A 15999-nucleotide genomic window follows, 5' to 3' on the forward strand; every position below is an offset into this window, starting at 1 on the left:
CACTGACAGGATTTCAGTCGGGCACGCTATATTAGACTGAGGTTGCAGAAATTTAGAACCCTGAATGCCGACTTGATGTCCATCAACGGCGTGGCTGATCGTTCAGTTACTAGAAGGGTTAGTTCGAAAATGCTTATTCCGTAATGGGTGAAAATCAAACGTCATTTCTTTTCAGTATTTTTACACCATAAGTGATATCTCAATCGGAGGCCAGTGCGTCTGCTCTGGTCACGCCAAAGACTGCGTTTACAGGCATAACACCACGGTAATGATTTCATTTACTCCTCTACGGACTAACGAATCCCGGGCAGACCCGACTAAAATCTCCTTTCTCTTAATCATCGCGCGCCATATGTTATAATTCCCACCAAAGTAATTCCGTAACACGAACCGGCAGCCAAATTTTATTTACCAAGTAACGTCGCCAATTCTACTTTCAACCGTGTTTTTTTTTTACCGCTTACGTTAGCACTTTTTTTACTCTTCATTATTCTCATTTCAACCTCGAGTGTTTAGTCTACACTCTGCATAGACTTCAATTTCGGTTTTCAAAGTGGCCTCGGAAAGTTACATTCCCTTTCATTCCCATAGTAAGATTGTACGAAGGGTTTTCTCTCCTAATCTTATTTTATACATACAAAGTTCAACATTATTTTGGTCCCCCTTTCGCGACTCATAAATCAAATCTTAATATCTCGAGGCTCTCTTGTCTCTCTCTCTCTCTCTCTCTCTCTCTCTCTCTCGCTCTCTCCCTTTCGATAACGTAAGCCCGTTCGAACTTATATATCTTAAACGAAACGGCAAACCCAGATTACATTTATCTTCATCAAAACGCGTTGACGTTTAGAGATGGGAGTGCCAGTGCGAACACAACACGTGCGGCGATTCCTGTAATCGATGCTGCAAATTGTTCAACCAGAAACCGTGGAGGGCGGGGACCAACGATGACGGAGCCGTTTGCGAACGTAAGATTGATTTCGAACTAGCCCTTCTTCTCGCTATAAACTTATTCGAGGTTTTTTTTTCTCCGCTATTGTTTATCCGCCGCTTAAACAAAAGAGTGCCAATGTTACGGGCACGCCGACGAATGCGCTTACGACCAGAAAGTAGCTGACGAAAAGACTAGTCTAAACATAGAAGGGAAGTTCGAGGGCGGAGGCGTCTGTATCGGATGTCGGGTACGCTTTTTACACCTTGATACTATCCCCTTATTTGGGGTTTCCTTTTCTTTATCACCTTTACAAACTCCCACGCGCTACATTCACGTTATTGCTTCATCCGCCTACGATATAGAGTCACACAACCGGGATTAACTGCGAGCAATGCGAAAGTGGCTACTATCGACCTTTGGGGGCCAGACGGGACCATCCTGACCCTTGCAAACCGTGTAGATGTTCGGGCCCCGGGATATCCGGTCAGTGTATTAAAGATGATTCTCATCTCGCCGAACAACTGGTCAGTTTTATTTTATACCGCAGTTGTACGATCTATTTTAATACTGACGTAATACTCCTTTAGTATCCCGGTGATTGTCTCTGCAAACAAGGTTTCACTGGTAAGAAATGCGAGCATTGCGCGCCTGGTTATCGTAGCTATCCCCTGTGCGAAGCTTGTCCTTGCAACTATGCCGGATCGATTGAACCCAAAGTCTGCGAGGGCGCTTGCAGATGCAAAGTTAGTAGGGATATATTTTAAATAGTTTAGAGTGACATTTTAACGGTAAGGTGTCACGTTTGCCGTAGAAAAACGTGGAGGGTCCTAATTGCAACCTGTGCAAGGAGGGTTTTTATAACCTGGACGCCAACAATCCCGACGGTTGCAGTCCCTGCTATTGCTTCGGAATCACGGACAAGTGCGAGTCAAGCGACTGGGGTATCGAACTAGTCAAAAGCCTTCCTGATTGGAAGGTGACCGATATCAAAGGAACCAAAGTGGTTCGACCAGTTTTCGTCAACGGAGTCGCTACGATTGCCCACGATGACATTAGCGGAATTGACAACTACTATTGGCGGGCCCCACCCAACTACTTGGGCAAGAAAGTAAGTTCTTTCGTTATATATTTGAACTCCATCCATCCATCCATCCATCACTATATTTTTTCGAAATGAAACTCTTTGACCTTGTACAGCTATACTCCTACGGTGGCGATCTCAGATTTCTTATTAGTTACGTCGTGGCTAGAGGCGATACTTCCGGAATATATACCGACGCTTCCGACGTAATTTTGGAGGTAAGATTTCTCTTTGAGGGGGTAGGAGCACTTTAAATAACCATTTTCTTAATTGAAATTATCGATAAGGGTGAAAATGTGATGATTGGGTACAGTTGGGGAAAACAAACGGACGAAGATAACACGACCATCACCGTTCCGCTTCGGGAGCAAAATTGGTTCATTCTAAACCCGGACAGTACCCCTGGAGAGCCCGTCACCAGAGACTTATTCGCTAAAATTCTGAATAATGTGAAGAGGCTGCTCATTAGGGCCAAATTTCACACTGACCAAATTGAAGCCACGTAAGTTAAACGTATTTGAACGCATTGTCAGTTATCTTTACGACAGTGGCTAATTATTACTCTCGTTAGTTTGTATAATGTCGAAATGGAAACTGCCGCTAAGGAATCGAACACCATCCGCAAAATGACAGGCGTCGAATATTGCAAATGTCCACTGGGATATACCGGACTGTCATGCGAGTTATGCTCTCCTGGATATCGAAAAATTAATGGCGTTTGTGAACGCTGTGATTGTAACAATCACGCCGAATCTTGCCACGAAAGGACTGGAGAATGTCAGGTTAGTCTCCTATTCGAATTAGGTTAAGTTAAATAATTGGAATTCGCCTAAACTTTTCGTCTTATTCCCTAGAACTGCCTGCATCATACAATGGGAGTCAAATGCGAACGGTGCCTTCCCGGTTATTACGGCAACCCAAACTTAGGAACACCTTACGACTGTAAGAAATGCGCTTGTCCACTGGAAATTCCCAGCAACAACTTTTCTCCGACCTGTAACGCCGTTACAACTTCGGATGGACGAAAAGATTACATTTGTAACGACTGCGCGATTGGATACACCGGAGACAAATGCGAAAGGTGCGCCAACGGATATTTCGGGAATCCAATGACCCCAGGAGGCTACTGTCAACCTTGCGAATGCGGTGAAGGATTGGAACGACAACTGCCCGGCTATTGCGACTCCGTAACTGGAAGGTGCCTTAGGTGCACCGGTAACACTGGTGGTTGGAACTGCAACGAATGTTTACCGGGACACTTTGGTAACCCCCTTGCCCGAGATTGCAGGCGTAAGTACAACTCATCGCGTAACTTATTCTAGGGTAATTACTTTAATTTGTCGTTATTTCGCCCAGCTTGTACTTGTAGTAAATACGGTTCCGAATCAAACGACTGCGATAAAACAGTAGGACAATGTATTTGCAAGCCTAACTTCGTGGGGATTGCTTGCGATAGATGCGCTGTGAGTGTTTTCCGTAGCCTGATATAAATTTGATTCCCTTTGCTTTGTCTAAATTGTGGTCTTTTTGAAGGACGGCTACGGAAACGTAGAGCTTGGTTGCATTCCTTGTAGATGTAATTCCATCGGTTCCGAATCTCCAAACTGCGATGCCGTCACTGGCCAATGTAGGTGCAAGCCAGGCGTTTTTGGTACCCGTTGTGACCAGTGCTTGGAAGCTTATTACGGGTTTTCCAACGATGGATGTAAATGTACGTAAATTGCAATGAATTATTGCGGGGCTCGACTTTGAATCTTACGTAACCCATTTAGATTGTAAATGCGACCCCAATGGTTCTTTGAGTCCTCAGTGCGACGAAGTGACGGGGCAGTGTAGATGTAAACCTCACATTTCAGGACGAACTTGCGATCAGTGTCAGGACGGCTACTGGAATTTGGTCTCGGAGAAGGGCTGCGAACCGTGCAATTGCAACTATACCGGTTCTATATCGCCTCTTTGTAACCAACTGTACGGTCAATGTAACTGTAAGCCCGGCGTGGGCAACAAACACTGCGACGCCTGTTTGCCCGGTCATTACGGGTTTTCCGTTGCTGGTTGCAAGAGTAAGTAATACGAATGTTTTATGATTCAAAGAACCGAGTCTTACCATTCCGCGTGAACAGAATGCGACCCATGCGATATACCAGGCCGAACTTGCGATCCCAAAAATGGCCGATGCGTTTGTCCACCGTACACTACTGGTCAAAACTGCCAACGTTGCGCTCCGGTTGCCTGGGGCTACGACCCTTCTCGAGGCTGCAAACCCTGCGAATGTAACCCGCAAGGCTCGGAACGACAAGAGTGCGACCCGTCGAATGGCCATTGTACTTGTTCGGAAGGGTTCGAAGGCCGGAAATGCGACAAATGCCGATACGGATTTTATAGGTTTCCCAACTGTCGGCGTTGCAAGTGCAACTTGGACGGTACCCAACCGGGTCATTGCTCAGCAGGAGGAAGAGGCCCTTGTCAATGTGACGAGAGTGGACAATGTCCTTGCAAGGTCTTAAAATTGGCACAATTACTTTTTTTTAACACTTAACCCGTAAATTAACACGAAGGTTTGCTTAGGCTAACGTTGATGGCAAAAAGTGCGAGAGATGTAGACAGGGAACTTTTGGCCTTTCCTCGAACAATCCCAAAGGCTGTTTCACTTGTTTTTGTTTCGGAAAAGCGCAAAGCTGCGATCAAGCTAAAGTTTATTGGTCTCAGGTACTTATTTGGGAAAAAGGCGGTTTCCATACCAATGACGCTTATTTTACGAGATGATTTTACTTAAGGTGACCTTACCGTCGAGAACGGTAAGAATGTCAACGGGAGACACGGAACTTACTTCCCTGCACGGATTAAAGGTTATTCCGGGAGTGAAGGGAGATGTCAACGTAGGAATTCCTTACGTCTTAGACCAGCCCCTCTATTGGTCCTTACCAGAAGAGTTCTTGGGGGACAAGGTACCTAAAAATAAGACCGCGGAATGATAATCTTCCAAATTCTTTCTCTAACGGATTAGCTCTGTAAATTTTGTTTTGTTTAGGTTTCGGCTTACAACGGGAATATCAGCTTCCGCATCGACATTCACAGTAACAGCAGATTCCCCGACGCCCTCTTGGAACCGTTTCCACTCGTTCTTCTGCAAGGAAACCATCGCCTGATTTTGACCCATCATCATTTCAAACAGGTCTACGGTGGACACTACTCTATTAGATTTCACGAGGTTAAATAAAAACATTTTAGTGAATCTTTTGCGGACAGAGATAATACGTCCATTCTTTATAGAGCGAATGGCAGCAACATAATAATCCGCATCTACCGGTCACCAGGGAGTTGTTGATGGTTGCCTTACAGAACCTACAGCATATTTTGATCCGATCTACTGAAGGTCCGGATGTTAAATACGCCAGGTTAAATTGATTATTTTGCCTTTATTCTCCTAATACCTTTTCTCAAAATACATATTTGTACCTTCTGCTAACCAATAAGGAAAAAGATGAGGTTGATTTTCTTTGATTTTTTTTACGCTTTTAGTCGTTTTAACGCCACAAAACCTTTTATTCTAGGATAAGTAACGTTTCTCTTCAAATCGCCACACCGTTATCTACTGGACAAGTTACGTCGCTGTCGCAAGGCTGCGAAGTTTGTCGTTGTCCTCCTCAGTACACCGGACTATCTTGCCAAGTTAGTAATTAACGATTTTAAATTCCATCTAGCATTATCTATAATAATTTGGACCTATTGTAGGACCCGGCACCTGGCTATTACAGGAAACGCAAACCCAACTATTTGGACAGCAAGGACATCTTGGACTTGGTCGGCTGGGCCGAACCTTGCCCTTGCAATAACAGAAGTCGAACTTGCGATCCGGAAACTGGAATTTGCTTCGTAGGTTTATCTAAACAATTTTTGCAGATTTCTGACTAAATCTTCGCGTTAAACGTTAGAACTGCACTGGAAATACCGGTGGTCCTTATTGCAACGCGTGTAACAAAGGATACTACGGGGATCCAGCTCTGGGTTGTCGCCGTTGCGCTTGTCCGACTGTTACCAGCAGGTAACTAGATCTTTACTCTATATACCTTTGTGAAATAGCTCTGATAATTTGTTTATAGCTTTAGCGACTCGTGTCGCCCCGAAGGCCTCGATTACGTTTGTACCAACTGCCAAGCCGGATACGCTGGACGTCATTGCGAAACGTAATTCTATTTCAACAAAGAAAAGTTCATCACTATAAAATACGATTTATGTCACCTTTTAGTTGCGCGGATGGTTACTATGGTGATCCGTTGGGTCGAGGAGGAAGCACTTGTCAACCTTGCAACTGCAACACGTACGGCTCTAAAAGTCCTTATTGCGATAAGCTAACTGGGCAGTGCGATTGTCTCGAGGGAATTACAGGCAAAGATTGTACTAGATGTCTTCCGCGTTATTTCCTCACAGCATACGGATGCAAATGTGAGTCTCGGCTAAAATAATCCAGTATTAGCTCTTTCGTGATATAAAACGTGTTCTCTAGCTTGCAACGACAACTGTACCGGAGTTCTCTTGGACGAGGTCGACTTTTTGATGGATATGGTGGCAAGAACGAATCTTTCGGGTATTTCTCCCGCACCTTGGGGTTACCTCTTTTCCATCAATAACGAAACCATCTTATTAAAGGTTTGTCAATTATTCAAAGTATTAAATTGGCTTTAACCTCGTTATTTATTTTCGTTAATTAGCGACGAATTGAAGAACGCGAGGTCATTATACATCAAGGTCAACGACTGCTGGGAAACGCCACTTTCAACCTTGACACCCAACAAGCCCAACTTTTACTCTTGAAGGCAAACGAATTAGCTAAAAGAGCCCCACAGAGCACTATGGAGGCCATTGGCACTCACGAAGAAGCGAGGGCTCTGCTGAAATTCTTAGATGAACTTTGGGATTATATTCAAGAGATAGTCGACGGTCTGAGGAATCGAGGCTCCATCTCCGGTCACTCCGGAAGGGGTATAGATGCCGATTTGGCAGACGCCGAACGCATTTTGAAGGAATTGAGGGAAAGGGACTTCACTAAACCCAGCGAAGAAGCTCAACGGGAGTTAAGGAAAGCCGAAGCTCTTTTGGAACGAGTCAAAAGCATGACCAGCGACCCTCTAAGGGTCGACGGCTTGAGGGAGAGGCTGAAGCAAGTTGACGACTACATGACCGAACTCGTCAATAAGATCCAGAGCGGGGTGCAGGAACCCACTCTTTCGGCCTTGAAACAGATCGCGGCCGCCAGGAAATCTACCAACGAAATCAAGTACGCCATTTCCAAATCCAACGAACATTTGGGTTGGAGTAATGACACTCTGAATGAAGCGGATGACCACTTGGAGAAAGCTAGGAAGGCTTTATTAGATGCTGCAGTTAAATTTGAGGTACGCGGCTAGACGTAAAGGCTCATTAAACGTGTTTCGACGATTTGTTTACTTAATTTTATATGGTTTTAAGAATGTACCGAGGGCCATGAGAGAACTGGACAATCTAACCCAACAAATGGAAGAGAAACGTGGTATTCTAGCTAGGTTGAATCCGGAATATTTGAAGAAATACGTTATGCCGGCGCAAGAGCACGCCGATAAACTCAAACGACAAGCCGATAATTTAGCCAAGTAAGTATTGAACGTGCTATCTCCCTCAAATAAAGCTATATCTACACTTCCAGCCTAGTCTTAACCTGTGTTTTTGAGAAAAAAAACTAAAATATATTTACAAATGCTTAACATTTTAAAACTACGCTTTAGTATGGAACGCCAAACCGGAAAAAACTGAATTAAAACACAATATTATAGTAGATAACACTATAATATAGTAGAAACGTCATATATAATATAGTAGGGAGCACTATAATATAGTAGGGAGCACTATAATATAGTAGGGAGCACTATAATATAGTAGGGAGCACTATAATATAGTAGGGAGCACTATAATATAGTAGAAGATTTATCTATGATATATGGTACTACAAACCGGAAAAAACTCATCTAAAAAATTAATCTATAATATGATAGGAAATTCAACCATAATAAAGTAGAAAAAAATGCTTCTATAATATAGTAGAAAAAAAATGCTTCTATAATATAGTAGAAGAATGCTCTCTTTTATTATAGTAGAAAATTAATCTATAATATGATAGGAAATTCATCTATAATATGATAGGAACTTCATCTATAATATGATAGGAACTTCATCTATAATATGATAGGAACTTAATCTATAATATGATAGGAACTTAATCTATAATATGATAGGAACTTAATCTATAATATGATAGGAACTTAATCTATAATATGATAGGAACTTAATCTATAATATGATAGGAACTTCATCTATAATATGATAGGAACTTAATCTATAATATGATAGGAACTTAATCTATAATATGATAGGAACTTCATCTATAATATGATAGGAACTTAATCTATAATATGATAGGAACTTAATCTATAATATGATAGGAACTTCATCTATAATATGATAGGAACTTAATCTATAATATGATAGGAACTTAATCTATAATATGATAGGAACTTCATCTATAATATGATAGGAACTTAATCTATAATATGATAGGAACTTAATCTATAATATGATAGGAACTTAATCTATAATATGATAGGAACTTAATCTATAATATGATAGGAACTTAATCTATAATATGATAGTAACTTCATCTATAATATGATAGGAACTTAATCTATAATATGATAGGAACTTAATCTATAATATGATAGGAACTTAATCTATAATATGATAGGAACTTAATCTATAATATGATAGGAACTTAATCTATAATATGATAGGAACTTCATCTATAATATGATAGGAACTTAATCTATAATATGATAGGAACTTAATCTATAATATGATAGGAACTTAATCTATAATATGATAGGAACTTAATCTATAATATGATAGGAACTTCATCTATAATATGATAGGAACTTAATCTATAATATGATAGGAACTTAATCTATAATATGATAGGAACTTCATCTATAATATGATAGGAACTTAATCTATAATATGATAGGAACTTAATCTATAATATGATAGGAACTTAATCTATAATATGATAGGAACTTAATCTATAATATGATAGGAACTTAATCTATAATATGATAGGAACTTCATCTATAATATGATAGGAACTTCATCTATAATATGATAGGAACTTCATCTATAATATGATAGGAACTTCATCTATAATATGATAGGAACTTCATCTATAATATGATAGGAACTTCATCTATAATATGATAGGAACTTCATCTATAATATGATAGGAACTTCATCTATAATATGATAGGAACTTCATCTATAATATGATAGGAACTTCATCTATAATATGATAGGAACTTCATCTATAATATGATAGGAACTTCATCTATAATATGATAGGAACTTCATCTATAATATGATAGGAACTTCATCTATAATATGATAGGAACTTCATCTATAATATGATAGGAACTTCATCTATAATATGATAGGAACTTCATCTATAATATGATAGGAACTTCATCTATAATATGATAGGAACTTCATCTATAATATGATAGGAACTTCATAATTAAGTAGAAAAAATGCTTCTATAATATAGTAGAAAAATGCTTCTATAATATAGTAGAAAAATGCTTCTATAATATAGTAGAAAAATGCTTCTATAATATAGTAGAAAAATGCTTCTATAATATAGTAGAAAAATGCTTCTATAATATAGTACTAAAATTCAAAACGACTGTGGTGGGGGCAAAAAATGAGAGAGTTTTCTCGTTCCATTGCCATTCTGATCCCCCAGCCCTCTACACCCTCCTTCCGCTATAGTGCGTTCAATCCGGAATCCCCTGTGGAAGATTTATCCTTCCTCCCGCTATGGTGCGTTCAATTGGTAATCCCATGCGTTCTGTTTCGCTGAAAATTTCTTTGTTCCAATATATTTTAGCAAAAATTCAATCAGGTACCTGAATGCATTCTTGATTTTAGTGAAGGGTTTTCACTTCATAATAAAGTTTCTACTATATTATAGATGAATTTACTACTACTATATTATAGATGAATTTACTACTATATTATAGATGAAATTACTACTATATTAAAGAAGCATTTTCCTACTATATTATAGAAGCATTTTCCTACTATATTATAGAACCATTTTCCTACTATATTATAGAACCATTTTCCTACTATATTATAGAAGCATTTTCCTACTATATTATAGAACCATTTTCCTACTATATTATAGAAGCATTTTTCTACTATATTATAGAAGCAATTTTTCTATTATATTATGGTTGGATTTCCTACCATATTATAAATGAATTTTCTACCATTTTATGATAAAATTTCTACTATAATATAAGAGAGTTTTTTCCGGTTTGGCGTTCCATACTTTCGCTAGTGGCACGACAAGTTACCGTTTACTTTGTAGAGCTTCTATTGTGGTAATGAAACCTTGTAATATCGTGTTTCATTGAAGAACCACAAAGGGCACCGAACCCACTCGGAGCACTAGCTAAGCGTAGCGTGTTATACATAGAGAACTGCAAATACTCTTCTTTTAAAATTACCACTCTCAAGTTATTTTGTTCCTAATCCATTTTTTTTCGTTGCAGGTTATTCAACGTAACTCGGAAGGTTTCCGATTTGCCCCTCCAAGCCGCTAACGCCTACAAAAGCATAGTAGATGCCCTAGACGCCGCTGAGGCCGCCGCCAAAAGAGCTCTAGAAGCCGCCGAAACTGCCTATGAACGAGTTAATAGTATTTGGTGGTTAAATATTAGTCGAATGATTGACTTATGGAAGATGGTTGGTTATCATATTTAGGCTTATCCTGGAACCGATGACGCCTTGACCGCGCAGGCTAAAAAAGCAAAAGAACTTAGCAAAAAATTATTGGATGAAGCGAATAACCTGAACTTCGCGAAAGTTCCTGGTAGGTTCGTAGGTTAAGTGTCATCAGCGAAGGTGTAATTAAAATATATATGATATTAGAATTGAAGTCGGCGTTGAACCGAAAAAAGAAAGTTCTCGATGGAGTAGCGAATGACTTGCAAGACAGCTATCGGAATCTTGACCTCATCAACAAAGCCTTACTGAAACTCCCAACAGGTTTGTTTTTTTTTGTTAAAGAAAGACAGAAAATCCACGACTTTCGCTAATTTCAATGTAACCCTAGGTGGACTGGACAGTTTGAAAGATTTGGCGAAGAAGCATCGGCACACGATGAATGACTTGGGTGACACGCACGGACTTATTGACGATATCAACGACCGAATTACGAAGGAACTTCTACCGAAAGTCCGTCTTATCTCAGCCGGATCCGCCGAAGGACTCGACAACATCACCAAAATTAGTAAGATCATGTATTCACTTCGTGTAAATGGCCTTTGCAAAGGTTCCAACCGTACAATTATCACACTAGTCGAAAAGGCCCGTTCGGACATCAGAGCCTCTTCCGTGAAAGCGGACAACGCCGAAAAATTAGCCAAGAAGGTGACGAAACTTCACGGAGACATGCAACTGGATTTGAAGGCTCTCAGGGATAAAATATTACTAGCCAAACAAAAGGCTTCTTCGGTACGATGTTTTTACTTTCCACTCTCTATAACTGCTCTTCAAGAGAGATTTCGATTCTTCCACAGATTAAAATCTCATTGAGCGCCAACGATAAAAACCAATGCGTTCGTTCCTTCCGCCCGGAAGTAGAACCAACGACATTCAACAATATTCTGCTGAACTACGCCATCAAAAGCGAAGCCAGGGACAGTTTGCTGTTCTTCTTGGGAAGTAATAAAAAGGTAGAAAGATTCGACTAATTAATAGGACGTAGGCTTAACAAGTTAAAACCAAAACGAGGTGATTGGATTAATGGCTTAATATCGTTCATTAACTTATGGTAACGAAGGAGTTTACGCAGATTTTAAATATAAGCCTATTCATGAACTAATCAAATAATATTTAGACCTAACACTAATGAAACTCTGCTTTTCTAAAATCCATTGATGATGAATCAGGTGCCCGAAGGGAGAGAACCAGTAAGACTTTTTTCAATGACTTTAACGTTTAATCAAATTTAAATACCCCCTAATCATTCCCTCGATGTTTTGTAACCTTTGAGAGTGTTTCTTTAGAACTGCCGTTAACTTTATTTGGGGGTGTAATTATAGGACGACTTCATGGCCCTTGAAATGTACAATCGCAGTATCCGTTTCATATGGAACGCCGGTGGTGGGACACAAACTATACAGCACAAAGCCATCATCGAAACCAACGACCCTCATTTGGTGAAAAATAGCCAATGGTACAAGATTGAAGTTACCAGGTCGGTTGCACTCCTTGTTCTTTAAGCGAGGCTCGACCATTGAAATAATGACACGATTTTCACACAGAGTTGGCAACTCCGCGACTTTGACTGTGAAGAGAACTCCGGATGGCCAACTGCCTGACCCCGATGAAGTCCAAGGGTCATCCACCGCTGGATTCTCGAAAATGGACATTGACAAAGATTCTTATTTCTATATCGGGGGTTTACCTACGGGGTATAAGGTTAGTGGAACTAGAAAATTGCGAAGTTCGAAGTACCATTATTTATTCCGAATATTGTTCTTATTGCTATGGTAGCCTCCGAGAGACTTGAAAACCAATTCCTTCGCCGGTTGTCTACATGAAGTTTATTTGGACGGAAAACGCGTTGGTTTATGGAACTTCAAAAGCAATAAAGGTTGCGACGCCTGCAAAGAGGGGTTAGTTGGTTTCGGTTTCTGTCTTTGTTGAATATAATAGCTAAGCCAACTTCGTTTTCACGCTTTCGAATAGGATTAAGTGGTGGTAAGCTCAGTTACATATTACGGGTTTCCCATTGAGATAATTTAAGTGCATATATTTTATGATATCGAATTAATTTCAAATAAATTTTCCCTCTCAATTAAAGGGCCACCGAAGACGTAGATACTACAATGTGCACCTTCAAAGGCGATGGGTACGTCATAATGCCGCAAATATTTGGGTACAATGAAATGGAAAATACCGTCACGATGCGGTTTAAGACGTTCGACGAAGACGCGCTATTGTTCTTTAATCCTAATCCCGAAACGGTAAAAGAAGAGATTATCCCTACTATTCAGAATCCCGTTACTTAGTATTGTTTTGTAGGGAGATTACATCTCGCTAGAATTGAGGGGTGGAAGAGTTGTTTATCGGTTTAGAGAAGGTAATCGACCTCCTCTGACTTTGACCACGCAAAAGAAGTACAATTTGGGAGATTGGGTGCAAGTCGGGGCTCAAAGGCAGTTGAAAATAGCATTGCTGACTGTCAACCAGGAAGAGAGGGAAGCCAAAGCCAGCGAGATAACTGGCAAATTGAAACTACGCAAAAGTCAGCTGTACTTTGGCGGAATTCCGCCAAATTTTACCACTACGAAGTAATCGAAATAAACCCGAATAAAAAACAGCTTACATCAAAATACTAATAAAACTGTATTTCAATAAATAGCTGGCCGCATTTGAACTTCCGCAGTTTCTTGGGTTGCCTACAGTCCATTCAAATAGACACAACGAATATTAACTTGGGTTCCCAAGGCAGCTCCTACAACATTGAACCCGGCTGCGTTGATAAAGTAAATTAAAATCGATTTTACCTTTTATATCCCGACTATTGTCTGACAACTTTAACCTACAGGTGGTCAAAGTAGTAGCTTTCAAAGGTTCGGGCTACGTCGAACTAGACGGAGAAACTTTGGGCTCGAACGAGTCTAGTTTCAGTTTTACTTTCCAAACGGCGGAATCTGACGCTCTGTTACTGCTCTCAACGTTTGAGGGTCAAGACGAACAGAGTGCCCGAAATGACGTAAGGACTTCAGTAATTACTGACCAGTTAATAATTAATTTTAATGGATTAATTAATTGTCATGTGGTTGTGGTTATTTAATTCATTAATCACTCATCGTCCTTATTGTGTTGTATACTAACATAATTAAAAATAATAACCTTTTTAGAACATGCCCCCTAAAAAGAAAGGCAAACCTCTGACTTGGAGCGATTTATTGCAGGTAAATACACGTACTAATCTACCCATAAACGCTTGTACGCTTCTAACGATAATCATAAATACCACGTGTTATTATTATACCAGTACATCTCATAAGCTATTTCCCCGTTTTTCGTAGCAATATTATTCCTTGTCGCTCGTGGGGGGTAAACTAGAGGGAACATTCAGCAGTGGTGACAAACCCACAGTCATTTCAACGGCGGTGGAGGTCAACGACGGTCGCTATCATACAGTAACGGTGGTCAGACAGAATCGGAAGTAATTGAAATTTATATTCCAATTACATTTCAGCTCTTGTTACATGATTTAACGCTTTTTTTTAGAATAACACTGAGTGTAAATGACAAGTCCTTAAAAGTAGCTCGATTGCCCAAGGGTTCGGGAACTACCATCTTGGCACCGTCAAAGGGTGGCCTTTTCTTCGGCGGCGTTCCCGACAGAATAAACATTGGCAATATGGCGGCCAGTCGAAAGTTCTTCAAGGGCACAATCAAAGACGCGGTCTTCAACGGTAAATTGCTGCGATTCAATCAGCCGGTGTCCTTCGAATCAGTTGGAATTGGCCGAGCCATTAAAAGTCAAATCGACCACCAAATGAGCGACAGCAACGAGCCGGTTTTAACAACAGCCCAAGTTGAAAGGTGCTCCGACATGGAGAGATTTACCGTCGAAAAACAAGCGGTTAAATTTGGCGACGCCATTCGAAGTCACGCCGCTTTAAGTTTGAACAATAAGAAACTCTTCGCCAGAGAGTAAGTAGCGCTTTCTCAATTAGTTTTTGTCTCTTTGACGTTGTTTTTGCGTGACTCTGGAATATTTTCTATTCCATTTTAGTTTCAGCGTGACGTTCGAATTCCGAACGTACTTTCCTAACGGAATCTTACTGTTTCTGAAGAATGGTCGTAAGAAGTTCTATTTCGTCGTCTATTTGGATAATGGGCGGGTCAAAGTCGCTAGTTTCGACGACACGCACCACGAAGTTGTTAGCCAGAATGGCTTGAACGATGGCTTGTGGCATAACGTCACGCTGGTTAAGAAAGGTCACAGATTAGAAGTTAGCGTGAACGGTGACGACACAACCCAGAGTATGAAGGTGAGAAAACGTTTGGGAGTGACGCCGCCCTTGTACGTCGGAGGAGTCCCGGAAAGTATCAAGCTGGCCCGGGAAATCTCGGTAAGTAATTACCACAAAACGGGTTCCACTGGCGAAGGTGTTTTTGCAATTGTCACGGCTCTTTCTTTATTAGGTAAGAGAAAGTTTCAAAGGATGCGTCCGGCAGTTTGAAATCAACGGTAAATATATCGACATCGCGAGTGGGAAATTGGAGAACGTCATCCAATGTTTCACCAAAATTGAGCGCGGGGCTTATTTCAACGGAGACAGTCACGCTATTTTCAGTGAGCAAAAAAATAAATTTTATATTATAAAACTATGAAAGTGGAACCGAACCAAAATGTTACTTACTTGAAGGCTCCAACTTTGACTTGGGCGGTCGCTTAGACCTGGCTCTGGAATTCAAAACGACTAAACTAAACGGGATCCTAATTAGCCTTAGCGACCCGTCGGGCGCTCCCAGTCTGGCTATAGAAATAAAGAACGGAAAGGTTAGTATCAATAATTTTAGTTTTTTATTCCGGTCAAAGTTACATGGCGCTAAACCCCGCTGTTTCAGGTAATAGCCAACGTTAACACCGGGACTAGTTTGGGTTCCTTTAACGCCACTAAAGGCTTCCATTCCAAATACGAAATGTGCGATGGAAAATGGCACGTGTTGAAAATGCTTTACGTCAAGGACTCCATCACCCTCAAGGTGGACAGCAACGAAGTGGCATACGGTCTTAGCTCCCACAAATTCAGAGACGGAACAGCCACACCCAGAACCTCTAGTCCTCTGTACATCGGTGGCATACCAGGTGAGC

The 15999-nt window shown here is 40.6% G+C and overlaps 1 protein-coding gene across 6 annotated transcripts in view; it reads left to right on the plus strand.

The window, feature by feature from the left end:
• wb (wing blister) overlaps positions 1-15999 on the plus strand; it is an 81752-nt gene that overhangs the window by 65000 nt on the left and 753 nt on the right. For 2 of the 6 annotated variants that reach the window (XM_090154583.1, XM_090154577.1), the window contains exons 6-53: positions 10-117; positions 176-265; positions 848-965; positions 1060-1178; positions 1294-1455; positions 1519-1674; positions 1743-2039; positions 2129-2230; positions 2300-2514; positions 2584-2794; positions 2867-3302; positions 3369-3475; positions 3546-3723; positions 3785-4075; positions 4136-4512; positions 4581-4721; positions 4790-4960; positions 5044-5223; positions 5286-5410; positions 5567-5684; positions 5748-5888; positions 5948-6057; positions 6116-6199; positions 6262-6458; positions 6520-6662; positions 6725-7408; positions 7482-7642; positions 10646-10784; positions 10857-10965; positions 11025-11141; positions 11209-11385; positions 11455-11609; positions 11675-11830; positions 12047-12067; positions 12200-12354; positions 12422-12578; positions 12654-12793; positions 12970-13126; positions 13185-13453; positions 13525-13648; positions 13711-13878; positions 14027-14080; positions 14198-14337; positions 14403-14831; positions 14914-15253; positions 15327-15477; positions 15551-15684; positions 15753-15993. In XM_090154583.1, the coding sequence (XP_090010709.1) occupies positions 10-117; positions 176-265; positions 848-965; positions 1060-1178; positions 1294-1455; positions 1519-1674; positions 1743-2039; positions 2129-2230; positions 2300-2514; positions 2584-2794; positions 2867-3302; positions 3369-3475; positions 3546-3723; positions 3785-4075; positions 4136-4512; positions 4581-4721; positions 4790-4960; positions 5044-5223; positions 5286-5410; positions 5567-5684; positions 5748-5888; positions 5948-6057; positions 6116-6199; positions 6262-6458; positions 6520-6662; positions 6725-7408; positions 7482-7642; positions 10646-10784; positions 10857-10965; positions 11025-11141; positions 11209-11385; positions 11455-11609; positions 11675-11830; positions 12047-12067; positions 12200-12354; positions 12422-12578; positions 12654-12793; positions 12970-13126; positions 13185-13453; positions 13525-13648; positions 13711-13878; positions 14027-14080; positions 14198-14337; positions 14403-14831; positions 14914-15253; positions 15327-15477; positions 15551-15684; positions 15753-15993 (8755 nt within the window). Of the gene's footprint in view, positions 1-9; positions 118-175; positions 266-847; positions 966-1059; positions 1179-1293; positions 1456-1518; positions 1675-1742; positions 2040-2128; positions 2231-2299; positions 2515-2583; positions 2795-2866; positions 3303-3368; positions 3476-3545; positions 3724-3784; positions 4076-4135; positions 4513-4580; positions 4722-4789; positions 4961-5043; positions 5224-5285; positions 5411-5566; positions 5685-5747; positions 5889-5947; positions 6058-6115; positions 6200-6261; positions 6459-6519; positions 6663-6724; positions 7409-7481; positions 7643-10645; positions 10785-10856; positions 10966-11024; positions 11142-11208; positions 11386-11454; positions 11610-11674; positions 11831-12046; positions 12068-12199; positions 12355-12421; positions 12579-12653; positions 12794-12963; positions 13127-13184; positions 13454-13524; positions 13649-13710; positions 13879-14026; positions 14081-14197; positions 14338-14402; positions 14832-14913; positions 15254-15326; positions 15478-15550; positions 15685-15752; positions 15994-15999 lie in introns of all 6 variants that reach the window. The other 4 variants (XM_090154578.1, XM_090154582.1, XM_090154579.1 and 1 more) reach the window with 4 other exon arrangements.

Source organism: Leiobunum rupestre, chromosome 7 (assembly GCF_980474605.1).
Source record: "Leiobunum rupestre chromosome 7, qqLeiRupe1.1.hap1, whole genome shotgun sequence".
NCBI lineage: Eukaryota > Metazoa > Arthropoda > Arachnida > Opiliones > Sclerosomatidae > Leiobunum > Leiobunum rupestre.